Raw genomic sequence first — 20,774 nt, 5'->3', positions numbered from 1 at the left:
CTCAAATCTGAATTTGTGTCAGTGAAAATATGAGAGCAGATGGAGGAGAATCTTGTTTTTTATTGCCCAATTATTTTCTTTTTTTTTTTACAGAAAGTTATGTTGGTAGTTAAACTGATTTGAAAGTCTGGAGACTGGCAGTGGTGTTGTGGTCTCGCTTGGTCTCTCTCTGGCTGAACCGGCCCATTCCTGGGAGACTTGGTATGTGGGATGGGACATGGGATGTGAACTGCAGCATAGAGTTGCTGTGGGGAGGTGTGAAGGCAGCCAAAATCCCTCAGGGAGAAACTTAAAAGTCCAAGCTATATGAGGTGGCCGTGCTTAAACAGCCATGTCCAAACATTTACAAAGAAACTGTCACAACTGCTTACTGCTGAGGCTATCAATTGGCACTTCATCTCTGTGTGACGGGCAAGCAGAGGCGAGGCGGCGAGCAGCTTGGAATCGCTAGCCACCCCCCCCCCCCAGCCCCCCACCCGTCATCATTCACCCTGCCAGGAGCTGCACACAACGGTGCGCTAACTGCAAACTCACTGAGAAGGGATTCACTTCCCCACCTGGCCTATATCACTAATGACCCTCACTGGTGGCCATTAGCACTCCACTCTACACCCACAACACCATGTAGCTATACCTTCCACTGCCGTCAATCTGTTTCCCCCAACTATTGGCTTGTTTTCTGACAACAGTGTTGTGTTGTGTTGCAGTGTGCAGGCTTCTTAATTAGCTGCAGCACTGTGTGTGCTGAGATGCGTGGTGCAGAATTTAAATGGCAGCTCAAACATTCCCCCTGTTTTATGAGTCGTGGTGGGATGTTGCCGTGGGATCCTGCAGGAGACAAGATTTCAAGTTTTGTTTTGATCATTGCAGCATTTTTCTCAGCAGAAACAAATGTTCCTTTATAAAGCAGGCAATTGAGTCGTTTGGTTCCCGCAGAAAAGAAGTCAATATTGTTTCACTCGGATACTTAAGGCTACGTGTAACCTTTGAAATTCCATCACTGGCCGGTGATGGACTTGTGAAATAGGCCGTTTCGGGCTTAAACAGGACATATTGATGTGCTTCGTGTGTTAAAGTGCCCACATCCATCATATCAGCTGCAGATATTAATTGATGAATCATCTCGGTCATATCTTCAGCTGAGCATATTTTAATTGAAGTGACTTTCATGCAAAAGTAATTGCTGTCGAGAAGCCCATTAGTCGAAATAAAATGAACACATTATGAATATTAATATTCATCACATGACCACTGTTATAAGAAATTCTGGTTTATAATAGATGACAGCGATCTGATGAAGTTCTTTGACTAGGCTATACTGTATGATATACAGTAGAATCCACAGATGATAATTTCTCTTAGGTGAGATTTCTGAGTTAAAAATAATAAATTAACACAATGTTTTTGAGGCTAATGCCTGAACAGTAACCAAGGTGTACAGTGACAGCATAACCTGTGGCTTTCACAATGATGACTCACTTAAAGGTGCAGTATGTACTGTACTGTAGATAAATTTACCCTTGCATGCAAAGCCCAGCATTATCATGAGAGTTGCACAGCAAATACAATACACTAAGTATATACCCATTAAGTGACACCTCCAGTATAAGGAAAGCCATAGGATGAAACACATAGAAATAGCAACACATAACCAATCGAGAAAATTCACAGAATGCCAATGTTTAACTGCTGCAGTAAACTGTTACTCAGATGCCTTGAGCCAAGCGTCTCTTCTCAGTCTACCCCATGTTATACCCTCCTGAACAGAAAATGCCATCTTGGCTTTTGGGAATGGGACTGACTTGAAATCCGGTGCCAACCAGCCGGGAATGCCCAGCCCCACCACAGATAACCAGAGTCAGCGCCTGGCAACCACCACCCCGGGCATCACCATGGAAACGGAACAGAACATCCTGAGGGCACAGATACCCACTCAGGTAAGAAGAAGCAGAGTGGTGACCATGGGTTTAAATCTACTCAGACAGTGATGGGGTAATAGGGTATAGGCTTTCTAACAGTCACCTGGTATATTAGCAGAATGGCCAGGGTAATGAACAGCTTAGCCATCCGTCTTCATAAGGGTTAGGCCAAAAGTTCAAATGAGTACTGTAGATTATCAACAGTTGATTTCCCCCTCTAGTTTCTCCCAGTGTGGTTCTGCTCTGCCTCACATCAGCCAGTCTAGCCTGTCTGAGCCAGTGATGTATATATACAGTGCCCTGTTATAGTTTTTCTCCATTGTATACACACAAAAAAACCCTCCAGACTGCTAAACTCTAAGCACAATATTAATTATTTTCACTCAAATAGAAATTCTAAGCACAAATCATTTAGCACACTTTGTTCACCTGGAAAACACTGGCCTTCAAAATGCCACACCCTAATTACCAATTGGTCTCACTCACTTCTCACCTGTTCAAACTCTATTAGCAAAACACTTCAATCACGTGTCAGAGCATAAAAGAGGTCTCAGGTGACCTCAACTGTGTTGGGGGGGAAAATGGAGCAGCATGGAGAACAGGGAGGAGGAGAAGCAGAAGAAGAAGAAGAAGGAGGAGGAGGAGGAGGAAGAAGAAGAAGATGAGGAGGAAGAAGAAGAAGAAGAAGGAGAAGAAGGAGAAGAAGAAGGAGGAGGAGAAAGAAGAAGGCGGCGAGCCAATATTTCTAATGAAGTCTGTGCAACTGTGGTTGACCATGTACTCAATCATGGCCTAACAATGACAGAAGCTGGGCAGCGAGTCCAGCTGAATTTAAGCCGCTTCACGGTGGCCTCAGTTATCCGGACACTTAGATGAGAATAGGTGAGTAACCACTTCAGTAGTCTTCTATGCTCTCTATAGTAATGACAGTCATGTAACTGTAAGGTTTCTATGGATACCTACAGTGCTTGGAGAAATGTACAGTGTAATGTTGTTTTGTCCTACATTTATGAAATATTGTTAGCCTCTACTGTGTATACTTTTCACAGAATAGAAAGACGACCACCAAGAGGTGGCAGAGGCTGGAAATTTACAGCTGAGCAAGAGGCCACCATCATCAACATGGCGTTGGCTAATAATGCCATTACACTGAGGAAAATTTAAAGGCAGAGTCATACAAGACAGTGTCCTCTTCCCAAACATTGACCAGGTCAGCCTGTCCACAATAGATTGTGTCCTGAAGAAACACCAGCTTTGAATGAAACAGTTATATCGCGTACCGTTTGAGTACCGCACCGCCGACACAGTGAAGGAGCTACGTTACCAATATGTGCAAGTGAGTACAGCAGGTTACTGTGACTGACCCACATCCTTTTAGTACTCTGTATAGACATGTCACTATGCACCTGTATGTATGTATCCTGTCTGTAGGCCTATAGCTGGTCTTGTATGTAGGCCTATAACTGGTCTTGTATGTAGGCCTATAGCTGGTCCTGTTTGTAGGCTTATAACTGGTCACTATGCACTTCAGTGTTCCTGTATGTAGGCCTATTGTCTAATACGGTCATTTTTCTCTTTTTCAGAGAGTGCTTGAACTTGATGCCAGTGCTGCTCCACATGAATACATATTCATTGATGAGGCAGGGTTCAACCTGACCAAGCGGGGGAGGAACATCATTGGCAACGGTGCCATCGTCAATTACCCTGGCCTGCGTGGGGGAAATATGACCATGTGCGCAGCCATTGGTCACCGTTGGGTCATCCATCACCATGCCCAACTTGGTCCCTACAACACTGCCCGTCTGCTTACCTTCCTTGATGCACTCAACAATATCCTCATCCCCCCACAGGAAGAGGGACCAGAGCAGCCCAACTATGTTGTAATTTGGGACAACTGGGTTTCCACCGGGCTGCTGGTCCACAACTGGTTCGCTAACAACCCACACTTTTCAGTTCTTTACCTCTCATCATATTCCCCATTTCTAAATCCGATCGAAGAATTCTTTTCAGCATGGCGGTGGAAGGTACATGACCACAACCCCCATGACCGTGTGGCCCGACACTAGGCAACGGAGGAGGCGTGTGACGACATCCATGACCGTGTGGCCCTACACTAGGCAACGGAGGAGGCGTGTGACGACATCCATGCAGACGCCTGCCAGGGGTGGATCCGCCACACCAGGCGCTTTTTCCCCTGCTGCTTGGCCAGGGAGGACATCACAGGCGATGTAGATGATGTCCTCTGGCCAGATCAGGATCGGAGGCGGGATGCGGACTGATTTGCATGTAGCTCTGTTTCACCGCATTTTATATTTTTATTTTGTGGGCCTACGAAAAACTATTTTCAGTCAGCTGAACATTTTACTGTATTACAAATAAATATTTGCTTTGTTACCTTTTTGTATTTGTGCACTGATTTCTCTCTAAACATCTAGTCTGAACATTTTCTTACTGCAGTGTTTTTCATTTTACTTATCAGTGCAATTGCTGTGAGTTTTACCAAAATAGGTAACATTTCTGTATTCTCAGAACTCTAACAATGTTGCAGTATCAACTATAAGTTTACAGTATGACTCAGGGAAGCTGGGTTGTGAGTTTAGCCCAATTGGAGCTTATTGGGCAGACAAATGTGCATTGTATCCTATTCTGATGCAGTGATTGTGTCAATGCAATATTTATGATGCATTCACAGTATTGTATTACAATATGGCAACAGTCTTTATACTGTATGTACCATAAAATTGCAACCTATTTTGGGATCAATTTCTACACAATATGTAACATGGAGCCAACACATATAAACAGTATTTTGATGGTAGTATTTTAAATTGATCACACCAGTGTTTAATTGATGCTCTGTAAGATATTCATATGATACCTGTGTGTATCGTTTTGGTGGAAAGAATCAGTTTTGAGAAGAGAGAACATGGTTTTGAGTGCAGTGTTTAATTTTGCAAGAGATTTGTGGAGTTTTGACACAATGGTTAACTTTTTTTCATTTTTGTGTTTTGAGAAATTGAGCTATAGTTTAAATAACAAAGTGAAGCATTTTTTCTTCTTTTGGTTCTATACTCCAAAAGGTTGGATTTCAATATATATATATATATATACTGTGTATTGTATATGTCTATGATCTGAGCCTGGCTAGGTGATGTATGGATGTAGTAATAGGGAGGGAGGGACCAGAGACAAACACAGCCACAGGAGAAGACAGCCCTCAGCGAAGAGGCCGTCTACCGTTTGTTGGGCCTGTTCTCACTGTCACCATGTTCCCCCCCATGAGTGATTACAGCACCCACTACATGTCTCTGAGAGACAGAGAGAAAGAGAGAGAGACAGAGAGAAAGAGATAGTGGGTGGGTGGGGGTGGGTGCGTGGGTGGGGGTGGGGGTGGGGGGGGTGAGAGAGAGGAGAGACCCAGTCGTTGAGTGAATGAGGTGGAGAGAGGCAGATAATGGATAAAAGAATAGAGAGAAGGGGCATGAGAGTGGAGTATTTAGGGAAAGGAAAAGTGTGTGAGAGAGAGAGAGAGAGAGAGAGAGAGAGAGAGGAAATGTGGGGGGGATTGAGTTCTATGATTGAAGTGTCTATTCCAAATATTTCTGCGTATCTTTTGCAGTGAAATTGTGTCTGTCTGATAAGTAGCAATGTCCTCTCCACTATGCACTATTATTTACTTATTCCGGAAAAGGGAAATCTACAGATAATAACATAGTTACTCATCAAACCTTGCTGCTATGGTACATTTACTACCTGTTTTTGGGATACAACATTGAAATATTCATAGAAAATGATTTGAAGGACGACTCCTACTAGGGAGTACATACAGATGCTATTTGTTCTGAAACGTGCCTCTGTATTTACCCGATTCTTCTGTACTGAATAATACGTTCAGTTATTTTTTTCTTCAAAAGTTGGATGATGAACCATTGCATTAAAGGTCCAGTACTGTATGTAACAATCAAGCTTTCTAAAAGCTCCTGAGTGGTTGTAATGACTATGTTTAATCGATAGCGATCAGATTGTCCGACACGATACTCTGTATACTGTATACAAACATGTTGTTACTGGCCAGGGGTGATCTAGGCGAGTGGACTCACCAATTTTCGCCATTCTGTCTCTGGTGGCTGCCTTTTCGAATCATGCATGCGTACAGAAGCACAACAGCTAATGTCCAACACACTGCAAGTACATTTCGGGGTTTTATATATTATTAGAAAGAAGGTGTCCAGAAGTGGCAGATTTCTGACAAAAGGACAGATAAAAGGGTGACTTGGTCAGTGGGAATGTGAGAGAGAGAAATGCGTTATTAGCTGAGGACCTGACTTGTTGGGTACTGTGGTAGTGTGTATGGCCCAAGTGGCTTGAGAGTAATGCAGTTGTACAGTTGATGCACTGTAACCCTGTTGATGTGTGTGTGTGTGTGTGTGTGTGTGTGTGTGTGTGTGTGTGTGTGTGTGTGTTGTGTTCCCCGGGCAGGTGAATGAGAATGACAGACTGTGGGGCGATGGAGACTCCACCCTGCCCTCCCCTGGGCTGTCAAACCACGGAGCAGACCCCACCCACCTGCCCCTGCTGGGCTGGGCCCTACCTGCACTGCTCCTGCTCTGCTACCACTAAAGGCTGTCCTGTGGCCTCCATGGACTAACCTACAGACCTGGGGAATGGGATGGGAAACTAGAGAGGCATTTATATATGTGTAAAGAGGGGGAAGGGATTCTGTCTCTTGCCCTCCCCCTTCACAAATCACACTTATCTCTTTTTGTGAATCTTAACTCACAGTGGATGTATCGTACTCCCGTGTCCTTGGAAGCCAGAGTGAGAGGGTGCAATTGCACCACAAGATAAAAACACACACACACACACACACACACACACCACCACCACACACCCCCCCCCCCCACACACACACACACACACACCCCACACTCACACACACACACACACACACACACACACACACACACACACACCACAGAAGATTTTAAACTTTTCTCATCCTCAAATATGTCCGTCCAAGGTACAGCGAAGGGCTGGGGTTTTGAAGGTGTACAGAGAGAGCAGGAGGAGCGCTGTTTTTCCACTGAAGATCAAGTGCAGTTGAACTCTCTGAAATAATGGACATTGTTCTAGAACATTCCTTGATGTAAAAAATATTAAATGTGAAGACTCTCCTCCAAGGGACTTGGGGCAGCACAACTGGGGCAGCACAACATGAACATTGAGAAGATAGCTCAGTCGTAATGCAGCCAGCATTCTTGTCATTCAACCAGCTTCCTCTTTTATGTCAACGTAACATCTGAAATCAGTTACACAATAGAAATAACTTTGTTAGCACCGCACAAGGACAAGGAAGCACATGGTTTTAGCAAGCCAAACCACTGAACCATTTTCTACTGTATATTGTTGTAGTATTTAAGTTATAGATATATCCGTACGGCAAAGCCCATCTCAGTCATCATTTAGTAACTTAGTTTGAATGAAGGAAAGGCAGAGCATACCTGGGAGGGGGTCAGTTCACCACGTGTATGTAGATATTGAATTTGAATGCGATGTTAAGAAAAGGTTAATTATACAGTATATATTTTTTATGTACTATGTGGACTTCACTACAAAAAAAATATATATATATGGAGTAGAGTGTGACCACTCATGCTTTGCCATTGTGGATGTCATGGGGGAAAACAGATTGGAATTAATGAGTCTCTCTACAGAGAGACGAGAAATACTCTTACCACTATGTTCCATGAAAGTCTATCTCCCATTGGGAACCCCCCCCCCCCCCCCCCACATGGGGCATATGATGGAGCGTTTCTTTAAATAGCAGAGCTCTTCTTTGTGAGACAGCCATGTTAATCGTGCTAAGAATTGGCACTAGTAATGAGAGACCGAGGTTTGATGCACATCGTTGAAGACGGCCCTATACCACCCATCAGTAGCTTCAATGATCAACCTTTCCAATAGCACAGTGTCCATTGGGTTGTGTCAAGCAGGGGCTGACAGCACACGACAGTTTAACCCATCCTGCCCAACAGGGTTCATAAAGCCTCGGTCTCCCATCACTACTTGACACCAGCACAGTTATGTTGCCCTGTTTTGGCTTGGTTTGTTCTGTGATTAAAACGGGAGTGAATCTGTCATGGGATGCTGCGCTGTTCTTTGGCAACAACAATCGAGTCGGCTGACAAACCTGCTTCCTGTCCCTCTCAGGGGGGCGGATCGGAAGATGATGATGTGTCGCTCCCTGCCAATAAAGGTGCCAGATGACACGGCACAAAGGAGTGCATCCCCCCTATTTATTGGGTGTTTGTCTTCAACACTGTGAAGATGTGCCTTGGACAGTAGTTCCCATTTCTTGTTTGTTTTTATTAAGGAGAAAGTCATGTACGGTGCACATCTACAGCAGTGGGCAATGGTGCAAGACAACCTCCCCGTATGGGTATAGGTCCCATTTCAACACCACCTCCCCGTATGGGTATAGGTCCCATTTCAACACCACCTCCCTGTATGGGTATAGGTCCCATTTCAACACCACCTCCCCGTATGGGTATAGGTCCCATTTCAACACCACCTCAGCGTATGGGTATAAGTCCCATTTCAACACCACCTCCCCGTATGGGTATAGGTCCCATTTCAACATGCATTTCCAAGGTGTCAGTCAGCCTAATAAGTACAAATCCCCACCTCACCAACTTCCTCTTTATCTAATACCTCGTCATCATCTGCCACCTCTCTGGAGCATCTCCGACATATTTTTAGAATCCTTGATAAAAAATACAGAGGGGGTGTGTGTGTGTGACATTTCTGTTCCTGTGAACAAATGCTGAAGCTTGACTACTCTGTGTACCACCTGCCATTGCATATGGCCAGAGTAATTGGCTATGGTCTCTATGTTTTGGGTCATCAGCTATCTAGGACACACCTCCTGCTGTCTGGGACTAGGTCCTGGCCACTGCTGGAACATCACTTGTAAATGGCTAAAGATCCCCATCACTAAATGCAAGAGTGTGCTTTAACATGGTTTAGACCCACTGAACAAACTTTCACTCAGAGTAGAAAATGATGGTTGATATTCTCAAAGTCAATATAATGTAGAGGTTACGCTTTATCAAGGGATTTAATGGAATCGAGAGGTAGAGACTACTAGGTTTAACCTGCTGAAAGCCTGGAGGAGTGCTGGTCGGGATGAACACGAATATGATATTGAATATCAAAGGAAACATGAAGAACACAGGTCTGAAGTCAGCACATCACAAGGTTCAGAGTAAAGTTGATTGATGGAGGCGGGCATCAGATCCTCTTCTTTGGCGATGTAGATGATGATATTGACAAAACAAAACAAAACATTTTTTTTCAAACTTTGTGCTTAAAGACGGCTGCCCCTTGGGGTAAATCTAATATTGGCTGAACGCTAGGCCTCGGGTACAGGGAACCTGGAGCATGAAGAATATAACTTAATCACTGATTCTCTCTTTGTATTTTCGTACCACACCAAACACAATCCACTGTTTACTAGATGTCATTTTGTGCCTAATTCTGTCAGTGAGAAACAGTAACCAGATCTTTGTGATGACAAAAACACAAATGCAGCATCTGACAATTATATTTTGCTGTATAACCTTTGTTCAGCATATTTACAATCTGCCAGGAAGACATTTACAGGAAATGATTTCCTATGACAGCTTAATGCAAAACCAACACATCAAAGCTGTTGGAATGTAATTACCTTAGACTGTTTTTTAGAAGGATTCAAAAAAAGGACTAACAGAATACCCTGAAAACAGCCAACGACGTAAACTGCCATTTTATGAACTTCTAATTAGTTTCAAAGCTGACAATAAAGCACATCCATAGTGGGGAAAAGATCCTCATTACCAACCGCTACAGCACCATAGGAGGCAGCACTCCCTGTCAAAGTGATCAGGATTAATTTAGGTCAGAGATATAAAATCAAAGGGCAGTACCTAATCATACGTGTACACTGCATATAAGAACCGCCTTAGGAAGAGTCAAGGTGTACATACAGAGGGAGGGAGGGAGAGAGAGAGAGAGAGAGAGAGAGAGAGAGAGAGAGAGAGAGAGAGAGAGAGATACAGACAGTAATAGCAATGTACAGTCAGGGGAGAATACTGCATGGCACAATATTGTAGATTAACACTAATATACACTGTCAGACACTACGCCATAGCCCTACTGTATGGCTCTACAGCACTGAAGGAAAACAACAACAACAACAGCTGAATTTTAACATTTAATTATAGACAAAAATGTTCTGTCATTCTTTTATGTACATTTGTAATTAAAAGGTCAGTTAGCTAGTATCCTCCGTTTTACACATAGTTTCATCAGCTTCTATTTTTGCTTGTTCATCTTTACATTTGCCATCTTACATACAAAATATGCTATGCACTGTACTCACATTTTTAAAAGCCTCAGGAGTTTGCCATACATGATTTTCAAAACCATTCAACAAATATATCATTCACAATACTTTCTCATTATTTACAAAAAAACAGAGCATCGCTGCTAAATTATACATATTAACAAACTACTTCCTCAGTATCTACAATGCCGCTATACAAAGAGGAGAGAGAGAGAGACAGAGAGAGAGAGACAGAGAGAGAGACAGAGAGAGAGAGAGACAGAGAGAGAGAGAGACAGAGAGACAGAGAGAGAGACAGAGAGAGAGAGACAGAGAGAGAGAGACACAGAGAGAGAGACACAGAGAGAGACAGAGACAGGATACAGGAATCAGGGGTTTGCTCATCTCTGTCAACTGAGACCAGCTCCTCAGGTATGATGGCACAAGGATGCAGTTAGAGTGTGTGTGTGTGTGTGTGTGTGTGTGTGTGTGTGTGGGGGGGGGGGGGGGGGGGTGTGTGTGTGTGTGTGTGGTTACCCGTTTTGGGGGAGAGGGGTCACATGTGTCACCAGGCAATGAATGAGTATCATGCTTTGACCAGAGGAGAGAGGACCTCAGAGCCCACAGCCTCTCCATCTGCGGTGGGACTCACAAAGCTCCTGTCTGCTAAGTAATAGTTAATTCCAAGGTTGAAAGTTAAGAGATTGCCTTTGACAACAGTCATTCTTGCCATACATTCATTTACAGAGGACAATCTTTAACCTTAATGTAAGTAACTACTAGGTAGACATCTACAACAGTTTGCATGGAATTTATGGACAATTTATGGAAATTCCATTGCATGGAAATCAATTCAGCGCGTATCATGTGCACAGGCTGATCACAGATCAGCTGTAGCAGAGTCGAGACTGCTGTTGATGCTGCAAGGGGAGAGTGAGTATAGTCCTCAATTCCCCACCTGTTGGTTCTCTTCATAGTCACCATTACTCAGATCAAGTCTGTGGGTTTGAGGCTTTTGGGAGGCCATGGAAGTCTTTCTACCCTCTGCAGACCTCTGACAAAACTAAAAACATCTTAAAAAAATACATAACTTGGACTGGGACTTCCTGGCTAACAGAGGAGCCACTGAGAGCAGCAGTAGGGATGTGGACGCTAATCTGAGAGGAATAAACAGAGGGGAGGAATGAATAGGGCCAGTGTGGCCTCAGTGCCGTGGTAGTGGTCCGAACGTTCCGGAGGCCGCCCTTCACAGGGCCGGATAGCCACACGCTAGCCGTATAGAACGTCAACTTTTTTTTTATCATGCTTTCTGCTCTGACCTTTTCCCAGTGACAAAAAAAAATAGTGCCCTTTCAGCAGGCGGGAAACAGTTTTAGAACGTTGAACACCTTGTGAAGACTAGGAACAAGTTGATCTCTTTGAGGGCAATAAATGGGAGTTAATAAGTAGTTTCCACTAGTCTTGTGTGGGTAGAAGGTAAATGACACAGTAGAGACAGCAGAGTAGGGCATGTGTAGAGCTGAGCAGGCAGCAAGAATGGCCCTGCTCTGAGATCACTGTGGGGAAAAAGCAGAGCAGAAAAACAAAGACCTGACAAAGCAGGACAAACATCCTCTTCTGCCGCTCTACGCTTTCAGCACTCACTTTGTATTGTATTTCTCATTCTGCCTTTTTCCCCCTGCTGTTCTAACAAAAAAAAGAGGTAATGTGTCTTGAAAAATGGGGCAGTGATTTAAGATAAGGATTGTGGACAGGTAAAAAAGATAAAATAGAGAAGGACTGGTTTGGCGTAAATACACATACGCGCACACACATACACATTCAATGGAAAAAGCAAAGCCCAGGCATCATTCTCAGAAAAAAGATGCTCTCTTTATCATTCTCACACACACACACACACACACACACACACACACACACACACACACACACACACACACACACACACACACACACACACACTTTCTAGCAATAGCCCTCTGTGTTGTCTATTTAACTAAGCGATCGATACTGCAACAACAGACTTTCCCTTGACCTGTATACTGAGCAGTACACACTAAGTGTTTCCATTGTAGACACTGTGTATATGTACTACTCCACTGTAGCCGTTTCTTTAGTGTGTCTTCCCCTCGAGTGTCTTCTTTTGTGTGTTTCAGGAGCTGTTCAGGCTAATTGAGCAGCCATGGCTTGCTGAGGACCACAGAGCGATCGCCATTGTACAGGGACATGCATTAAGGACAGAACAGCAATTAGGGGCCATGGATTTCCCAGGGAACAATCAAAAACTGTTCCAATCGCTCATACACCCGCCCGCCTGCCCCCCCCCCCGCAAAGGCTCCTCATGCAGATCAGCCTAATTACACTAGTCAGGATCGGCAGATCTATATGGAGAATCATTAAATACCAACAGGGTTTCCAACTCCCAACCCCTGTGTGTGTGTGTGTGTTTGTGTGTGTGTGTGTGTGGCCTTTCATTATGGCGGGGAAAGTAATTATCTGGCACTCCTCTCTGCACTAGTCCCAACATGGACTCATCACAGCCAAAAAGACAGAGCAGAGCACTCCAGGCAGGAGGAGAGGAGAGAGGAGAGGAGAGGAGAGGAGAGGAGAGGAGAGCCAGTAGCTGAGGGAGAGAGAGAACGGCAAAAACACAGAGAGGCCTATTAGAGATGTCATGGACATTAGATGGGCTTTCCTCCTCCTGCCTCGCCTCAAATTCCTCATGAAAGGAAGACTGAACAGGCTGTTGGATGGGCTACATGACTCAAGTGACACCAGCCCTCAGAACAGAACCACACACACACTATCAGACAGCAGACGGTAGGGAACAAATAGGCTCTTTTCACTGTTTCACAGGGCTGCGGGCTGGGGACTGGGGGCTGGGGACAGGGGACAGGGTGTGGTGTACAAAATGTATCCACAGTGAAACAAATATGTTTGAGTTCCTATTTGCCTGTAGAAATAAAGAACAATAACTTAAGTACAACATGACCGAGGGGTGCAGAGTCTCTGGTTCGACAAAACTACGAGACAGATCTCTCTAGCAGCGACCGTGGCCGCCTCCACGCTAACGAGGCGGTGTCAGGACAAATGTCAGTTCTTTCTCTCCCCAGATGTCCAGATTCTGTCAGCCATGTTGTAGAGTCCCAGCTTTCCCTTGGGAAGCCTGCTGAGTGCACAGTCTACCAGGCCCTCCCTCGTTCCATCCCTCCCTCCCTCCCTCCCTCCATCCCTCCCTCCCTCCCTCCTTCCCTCCCCTCAGCAGGAAAGCAGCTCCGGTCCAGTCCAGTCCTAGCGTGCATCCCCCCCCACCAGTGCAGGGCAGGGCGGGGCAGGGCAGGGCTTTTGTCTCTGAGGGAGGGGGCCAGGCAGAGCAGGGGAGGGGATAGAGGGGGTCAGATACAGGTGGATGGCTGTGCGCTTGGCTGCTGCTTGCGACTCCTCAGGCCTCCAGACTTCTCCTTATAGCCCAAACACATCTGCTGAGACACGTCCACCAAAGCACTGGCCACTGCTAGACCTGGAAACAGAAAGGGTACAATGTAACACCGTATTTAGGCTAGAAAGCAACAGCCAACTACCCTTGGTTTTTTTGGGGGGACACAGGGTCCATATTGTGCAATGGTGTATGCAATAAGCACCTCTTTAGCATCTCATCGCTCTAATTCAAAGCAGAGCAGAGTCATCAACATGCCCATTGGAAATAACACCGTAGGGGGATCTCCTGATTAAATCAAGAATGGCCTGAACCCTCTTTTAAAAAACCCAAAAAAACGTTGGCATTACAGCAAACATGCAATTAAACAGTCTTGAACGTTACATGCTGGAGATCATTAACATATCTCTAAGTCGAAGGAAAAAAAGAGAGTGTTCAGGATCAAAGCATTTAAATGAGGCCCAGATGCTAATCAGAGGTAATCTTCCATTGACCTCTCTCTTAGCTGTTCAGGGCCAAGAGCGAGGGGCCGTCCTGGACCGAGCTAAACTCCAAACAGATGCGCGGTGAGGTCATAGCGCTGTCGGCGGACAAGACGCAAGGCGGTGGTGAAAAACGAGGCCCTATTGAAAACTTGTTAAAAGCGCTCTAACGGAACCTCGGGGGGGGTGGGAGAAACGCGGCTAACGTGGTCGTACGAAGCTGCCGCTGGGAGCTGCAGACTGGACGCCCTTTGTTACGTCAAAGAGACAATGTAGTAATTAATAAGGCCCTGGAGCATTCTGACAGTCTGAAACTAGAACAGTAGGAAGGAGAGAGAGAGAGAGAGAGAGAGAGAGAAGTGGAATGTAGAGAAGGGAGAGAAAAGATCAGAGAGAGAGAGAGAGAGAGAGCTAGAGAGAGCGAGAGAGAGAGAGAGCGAGAGAGAGATCTTACCAGACTGTCCTGGAGGAGGGATGCCCCCGGTGCCCCTGGGTAGCCGGACGAAGATGGACAGCACAGCAGCCTTGTTGCCGAAGCAGGGCTCCAGGGCGATGGGCTTGGGCACAGTCTGCAGTACAGAGGGACGAGCACAGGACAGGACCCGCATCAACATCAACACGTCCTCTGTCACACACGGTCACCATTCACCACACACACACACACACACACACACCTCTCCAGACAAGGCCAAGGGGGGCGGCGCTGTGACAGACGCCTGTTAAATAAGTCTCAACCACACAAAACAGAGTCTCTCTCTCTCTCTCTCTCTCGTTGGAGATGCACAGAATGATCCCAGAGCACAAATTGTGTAGTTATCCCCGACTGCGCACAATTCTGTGGCAATGACAGTTCACTCTGATTGGCTATCAAGCCCACTGATGCAAAACCCACAGCGGAGCGTTGGGAGGGTTGAGTGTGAGGATGTGCTGGCTGTGCACTCCTATCGCCGCGGCTACAGGGACCCTCAGATCCACCTGGCTCTCCAGCCTGTAGTATCATACATGTCTGCCTCCCCTGTTTATTAGTGCCTGCTGCTCATGCACATGTGCACATCCTGTATACAGTTCCATATCTAACAAGCCTCTCTGTGGCTATATTTATACAGGAGATGGATCTATTTTCTATGGATATGCTGTATACATTTGCCCCTCCTGCATATGAATGCAAATCTTCCCTCTCTACCGTGTCTGGCTCCTGAATTGGACAGGAAACTGGGCCATGGGTAAGATTTCACATACCCCCCGCCCCCCACATCCAGCCGTGCACCCCCAGGGAGGGAGCGAAGCCTTGCTCCCAAGGTGGCACTGCCACCAGAGTGCAAGAACCCCCCCCCCCACACACACACACACACACAGAAGTGAGACAGTAATCATATTCAATCCCTGACCCATTTTACACACATTTATTCTCCACTCCTTCTCTGAGGCATATCTTTCATGCTGTCTGCATACAGCGACTGTCACACAGGTAACAGGGGATGTGTAGCAAAGACCTGTGTGTCTCAAATGCTCAACCAAACGCTGCTGAGATTCCTGCTACATTCTGTGTGTTCTAGCTGCACTGTGCATTGATAGAGAGAGGGAGTGTGTGCGTGTGTGTGTGTGTGTGTGTGTGTGTGTGTGATCTAGCCCTACTGAGCAATGATATAGGGAATAGTTCAGATGCAGACAAATAGGCTCATTGGGGATACAGAGTCGGTGAGACAGCGTGTAGAACACTGCAGTCACACTCAAATGACAGCAGCAGTGAGGCTCTATCACATAACACACTGGCAATGTTTTAGGTGTCTGTGTGTGTGTGTGTGTGTGTGTGTGTGTGTGTGTGTGTGCACTTGCTCCAACCGTGTTGAGAGTCTATTGGGACTAGTTCAAACTGGTTGTCTAACCAGGATTCTTGTACAACTGTATTTGAATTCACGACATCCAAATATATGGTTCATCCCGGGAAAAGCTTGTTCAGATGTTAGGCAGCTTTACAAAAAAACAACAGGGTTGTCACCATCAACCTCACATGTTTAAGAGTCAAGCCAGGTTTGATGTGTTTACTGTTTAATGGGTCTGCTGTTGCCCCAGGCAGTGTTTTAAGTTAGGTGATGTATTCCATCGTTTTAGTATTTTTGCATTCAAAATGTGTCCAACACACAGATAATTATGTTAGGTGTAACGCCATGGCAGCTTTTGATTTCACAGCTTTAGGCTGTCAAAAGGAGCCTCAGCCAACTCCCATTTCCTATGCAACAGCTACAAGTTGCTTGCAGTTGCAGTTTTGCCCACTGCTAAGTAACTTTCTAACTTTTAAACCAACATCTACTGTAAAACTTCAGCCAAACTGAGTGAGAAATCTACACTCATGGAAAAAGATGGTCTAACAGTTTATTTTTTGTAAAATGACAGTTTAACTATGAAATATCTGCATTTCGATCAATTCAATTTATTCTGCAATTATCTGTCTTCATGGCCTCCATTTCAACATGAATGAATTCAAGTGACGGTACGTTTACTGACGTCAATCTAATCCTATCACGCGCATACCTGATGTTTTTCCTCCCTTTCGTTGGGCTAATTCACACTGCCATACCCAGAAAGCCTGCCAAATAACACAATTTATCTCTGTCAACAGAAGCGCCCACTCCATTCTCTCCTGGAGGAAATTAAAAAATTAAATAAAAACACCTTGTAGAATTCAATTATGCATTACTTTAAATGGATTTTTTTGTAAGATGTTCCCTTAAGGTAGAGTAGAGTGTCTGTTCTGTCGGTCTTCAGAGACAGTGTGTTAATGCCGTTTCTAAGCAGATGTCTTTGTTTTAGCCCAGTGGGCCTCCCTCTCCGCAGCGCCCCCACCCCGCTCCCTGGAGACTTATCTGGACTGGCCAGGCGTGAGCATAGAGGTTCTGTTAAATTAACACCAGTAATTAGCCCGGCGCGTGGGTCCACAGACGGACGCACAGGCCTTGTAGACATTAGAACCACGCAGGCCGCCTCTTTCATCCATTGCATTCATCTCTGCTTGGAGACACACTGGAGCAGGAGAGGAGACACCAAAGCCTCCTACTGTATATGAATAATTCTGTACATTAACACTGTTTCAGTGAGTTGACTCATTCAGTGCCACCTCCACTGTAAAAGACAATGTTTTATCAACTATTTCTTTTGCTTGTTTTCACCACAAGACATCTGCTCCTCATATCAGCACACCATATGTCACGACTCCTGTGTATGTAACGAATGTAAATTGGGAACAATGATTCATGTTTAGAGGTTTAGTAAACGTGTGTTAACTCCTCAGTGAGTGGAGGACAGGTAGGCATTCATACATGAGGCATTCTGTGACACAACCAGACCCTGTCATACTGTTGAGATAACCACAGCTATTTCCTCATTATCTTATTCCTTCCTCTTATACTTTTTATTATTTCCTTTACGTCACACATCTCTCGCCAAACCTAATATCTATAAATAAAATCCCAATGAAAGGCTTCGCAAACGTAATCATCTGCCTCTCACTCTGGGCGCCAGTTCCATTTCTGCGTGCAGACGAGTGAATACATCTCCCCGCCAGCGCAAGGTTGGACCCCCCACCGAGCCCATAAACAACTTTAATGATCTTCCCTCGCGACGGAGCCTCGTCCAATCACAGGTGATAATGTGCTGCTACTGTAGTCGCCTGATAAAGCAACATGGAAACAACGGGAAGAACCTGCCCTTACCCACTCAATCTGAGCAGGAGCAGATAGCATAGTGCACGCTAAGGACAGAACGAGGGAGGGAGAGAAAAGGAGAGGGGAATAGATCTAAATTGGATCTTTGCTCCTTGGCCGCTCCTCCCCTGACGGAGAGAAGAGGTGGCTCGGAAGAACTGCTTTTTCCAGGAAGAGGAGAGCAGGAATAAAAGGCAGACCTGTGATGGAGGACTCACCCTCAATGGTGCTGCTTCTATTCTGCACACAAACTACAGCAACACACACACACGCACACACACACACACAACAGATAAGAGCAGCAGTAGACCCAGGACTAGATAATATCAGGGGAGAGCTGGTACACATAAAGGAGAGAGGGAGAAGAAGGGAGATGGACAGAAAGACGTTGGGGGGAAGAGAGAGGAGAGAGAGCGAGGGGGGGAGAATGAACAAGAGAGAGAGAGAGCATGAGGGAGGGGGGGAGAATGAACAAGAGAGAGAGAGAGAGAGCATGAGGGAGGGAGAGAGAGAGAGAGAGAGAGAGAGAGCATGAGGGAGGGAGAGAGAGAGAGAGAGAGAGAGAGAGAGAGAGCATGAGGGAGGGAGAGAGAGAGAGAGAGAGGGAGAGAGAGAGAGAGCATGAGGGAGGGAGAGAGAGAGAGAGAGAGAGAGCATGAGGGAGGGAGAGAGAGAGAGAGAGAGAGAGAGAGAGCATGAGGGAGGGAGAGAGAGAGAGAGAGAGAGAGAGAGAGCATGAGGGAGGGAGAGAGAGAGAGAGAGAGAGAGCATGAGGGAGGGAGAGAGAGAGAGAGAGAGAGAGAGAGAGAGAGAGCATGAGGGAGGGAGAGAGAGAGAGAGAGAGAGAGAGAGAGAGGGAGAGAGAGAGAGAGAGAGAGCATGAGGGAGGGAGAGGGAGAGAGAGAGAGAGAGAGCAAGAGAGAGAGAGGGAGAGAGCAAGAGAGAGATAGAAAGCGTTGGTGGGGACAAAGAGAGAGTCAGAGAGAGGAATGGTGGCTCCTGTACACCCTGCTCCCTGCAGGGGAGAGTATTAGCGGGAGTCGTACCACAGGGCCTGCAGCCTTTGCTCTGAGTAACCTTCCGTTTGTGAGGCAAAGCCCCCTGAGATGCATGGGCCCTGTCACCTTCCTAGGGCCTCCAGCGACCTGCCACAAACAGGCCCATAATTCTGCTCTGCATCTGCATTCAGGGCTCATCGATCAAATAGTGCACAGTCCCAGGTCCCAGTGTACAGGCCCACTAACTACTCCACTTCTAGATCTGCACGGGACCACAACTGTGTCCACTGTACTCAAAGGGCTAACTACTTTAATAATCTCGGAATAATGTTCTGGAGAACTACTCCACATGCTTTTCAACAAGCACATCCTGTACCCTTACACACTTACTGATTCCACTCCAATCTCTGCATCCATTACAGTGTGAACTTAAAACAACGTTGACCCTCTTTCTACTTCTGTAGAACAGGGAAAAGTTCAGTTATTCGATGTGAGGTAAAAAAAAAAAAAAATATAGAAAAAAAGATGTACCTGTTGCTAGTGCCTGAATCACTGTAGCATGGAGCTTATCATGATTAAGAACCGCGATGTGGCCATGATGAACAGTGTGTACTCCCCTGCCTCACTGTCAGCTCTGACAAAGGTGGCTGACAGGGACGTCCCCGCCCGTGAAAGGTCACACTCACCTTGACGTTTCCTCCAATCAGGTCGGGCGGCTCCTCGTCCGTCTCCAAGGCGACATTGATGGTGGCAAAAGGCCGGCTGGCCATCTGCTGCATCTCCCGTAGCAGTTGCTGATGAGGAAGAGGAGGGAGGAGGAGGGAAGGTCAGTGACGACGAGACATAGAGAACAGAGAGACTATTTCATCTTCACCCCCCCCCCCCCCCCCCCCAAAAAAAAAGAAACACCAAGAGGCTTGAAATAGAACACAAAGACTTTCAACTGTCAGACATCCAGGCCTAAAAACCTACACTCTTCATATTCATAAGAAGTACCACAAAAACACCTGCCACTGTCACACGAACAGGCAAACACCAGTGAGAGTTGTGGGAGGAGGAGGGGGGGGGGGGGGGTGGAAGTGAGGAACGTGAAGATCAAACACTTGATGGAAAAAAAAATCGGTTTAATTGAAGGCTCTCTTTGAGGGTGATTCACAGCACTTCACAGGAATGGTTCACGGAGGAAGTCAAAAACAAAGATGGAGCTAAATGTGGAGTGTGTGTATGTGGGGTGAAAAACCATGCTCAGAAGAGAAGTACGAGCCCATCCATTACCCTCTCTGTCTCATTAAGGTGAAATAGGCTGAAGAGTAGAGAGAGGGAACGAGGGAAAGAAATAACTCCAGTGTTTCATCTTGGAAGAAAAATAATAAGGACCGAGAAAAATCCTGTGCACGCAGACACAGACACACCAATAGCCCCAGGTCCAGACACACACACACACACACACACACACACACACACACACACACACACACACACACACACACACACACACACACACACACACACACACACACACACACACACACACACACACACACTTCCTGGGAACATTCTCAAGAGCACTCTTGTGGGCTGCAGGTATCACTCACTCTCTCTCATTGTTAAACTCTCCTGTCTCCACAAGGCTGTCGATTATGGTTATTGACATTCAACACTGCTTTTTGTGACGTTCTATAATGGTACACTTGAAATAAGCTTCAAAAATAGCTTGAGGGGAAATCACTTTCTTCTAAATAAGTCCTGAAAGAAATCCAGAAATTTCATTTCATTTCAGGATTCTCTTTGTAGTGGGAGCCAATTCATTAAATTTGGGGGATATTGGATGTGTGTCCCACATCTCCCCACGGCTGCTATGCCATATGCTGCGCCG

General features: G+C 45.9%; 2 protein-coding genes across 2 annotated transcripts in view; one reads left to right on the top strand and one right to left on the bottom strand.

The window, feature by feature from the left end:
• Positions 1-6,539, top strand: part of gfra4a (GDNF family receptor alpha 4a) — a gene marked incomplete at both ends in the record, with an annotated part of 54,885 nt that extends 48,346 nt beyond the window's left edge. The window contains 2 exons of the mRNA XM_083683489.1: positions 1,768-1,937; positions 6,399-6,539. Of these exons, the coding sequence (XP_083539615.1) occupies positions 1,768-1,937; positions 6,399-6,539 (311 nt within the window). The remainder of the gene's footprint in view (positions 1-1,767; positions 1,938-6,398) is intronic.
• A 7,010-nt stretch (positions 6,540-13,549) lies between these two features.
• The window catches only part of atrn (attractin), a 43,596-nt gene continuing 36,371 nt past the window's right edge, over positions 13,550-20,774 (bottom strand). The window contains exons 27-29 of the mRNA XM_083682982.1: positions 19,585-19,692; positions 14,654-14,768; positions 13,550-13,801 (exon numbers count right to left, since the gene is read on the bottom strand). Of these exons, the coding sequence (XP_083539108.1) occupies positions 13,677-13,801; positions 14,654-14,768; positions 19,585-19,692 (348 nt within the window). The 3' untranslated portion in view covers positions 13,550-13,676. The remainder of the gene's footprint in view (positions 13,802-14,653; positions 14,769-19,584; positions 19,693-20,774) is intronic.

Source organism: Argentina silus, assembly GCF_951799395.1.
Source record: "Argentina silus genome assembly, chromosome: 13".
In the NCBI taxonomy this organism is placed as follows: Eukaryota; Metazoa; Chordata; class Actinopteri; order Argentiniformes; family Argentinidae; genus Argentina; species Argentina silus.
The sequence above is the reverse complement of the archived record's forward strand: the minus strand, read 5'-3'. Positions and strand labels throughout refer to the sequence as shown.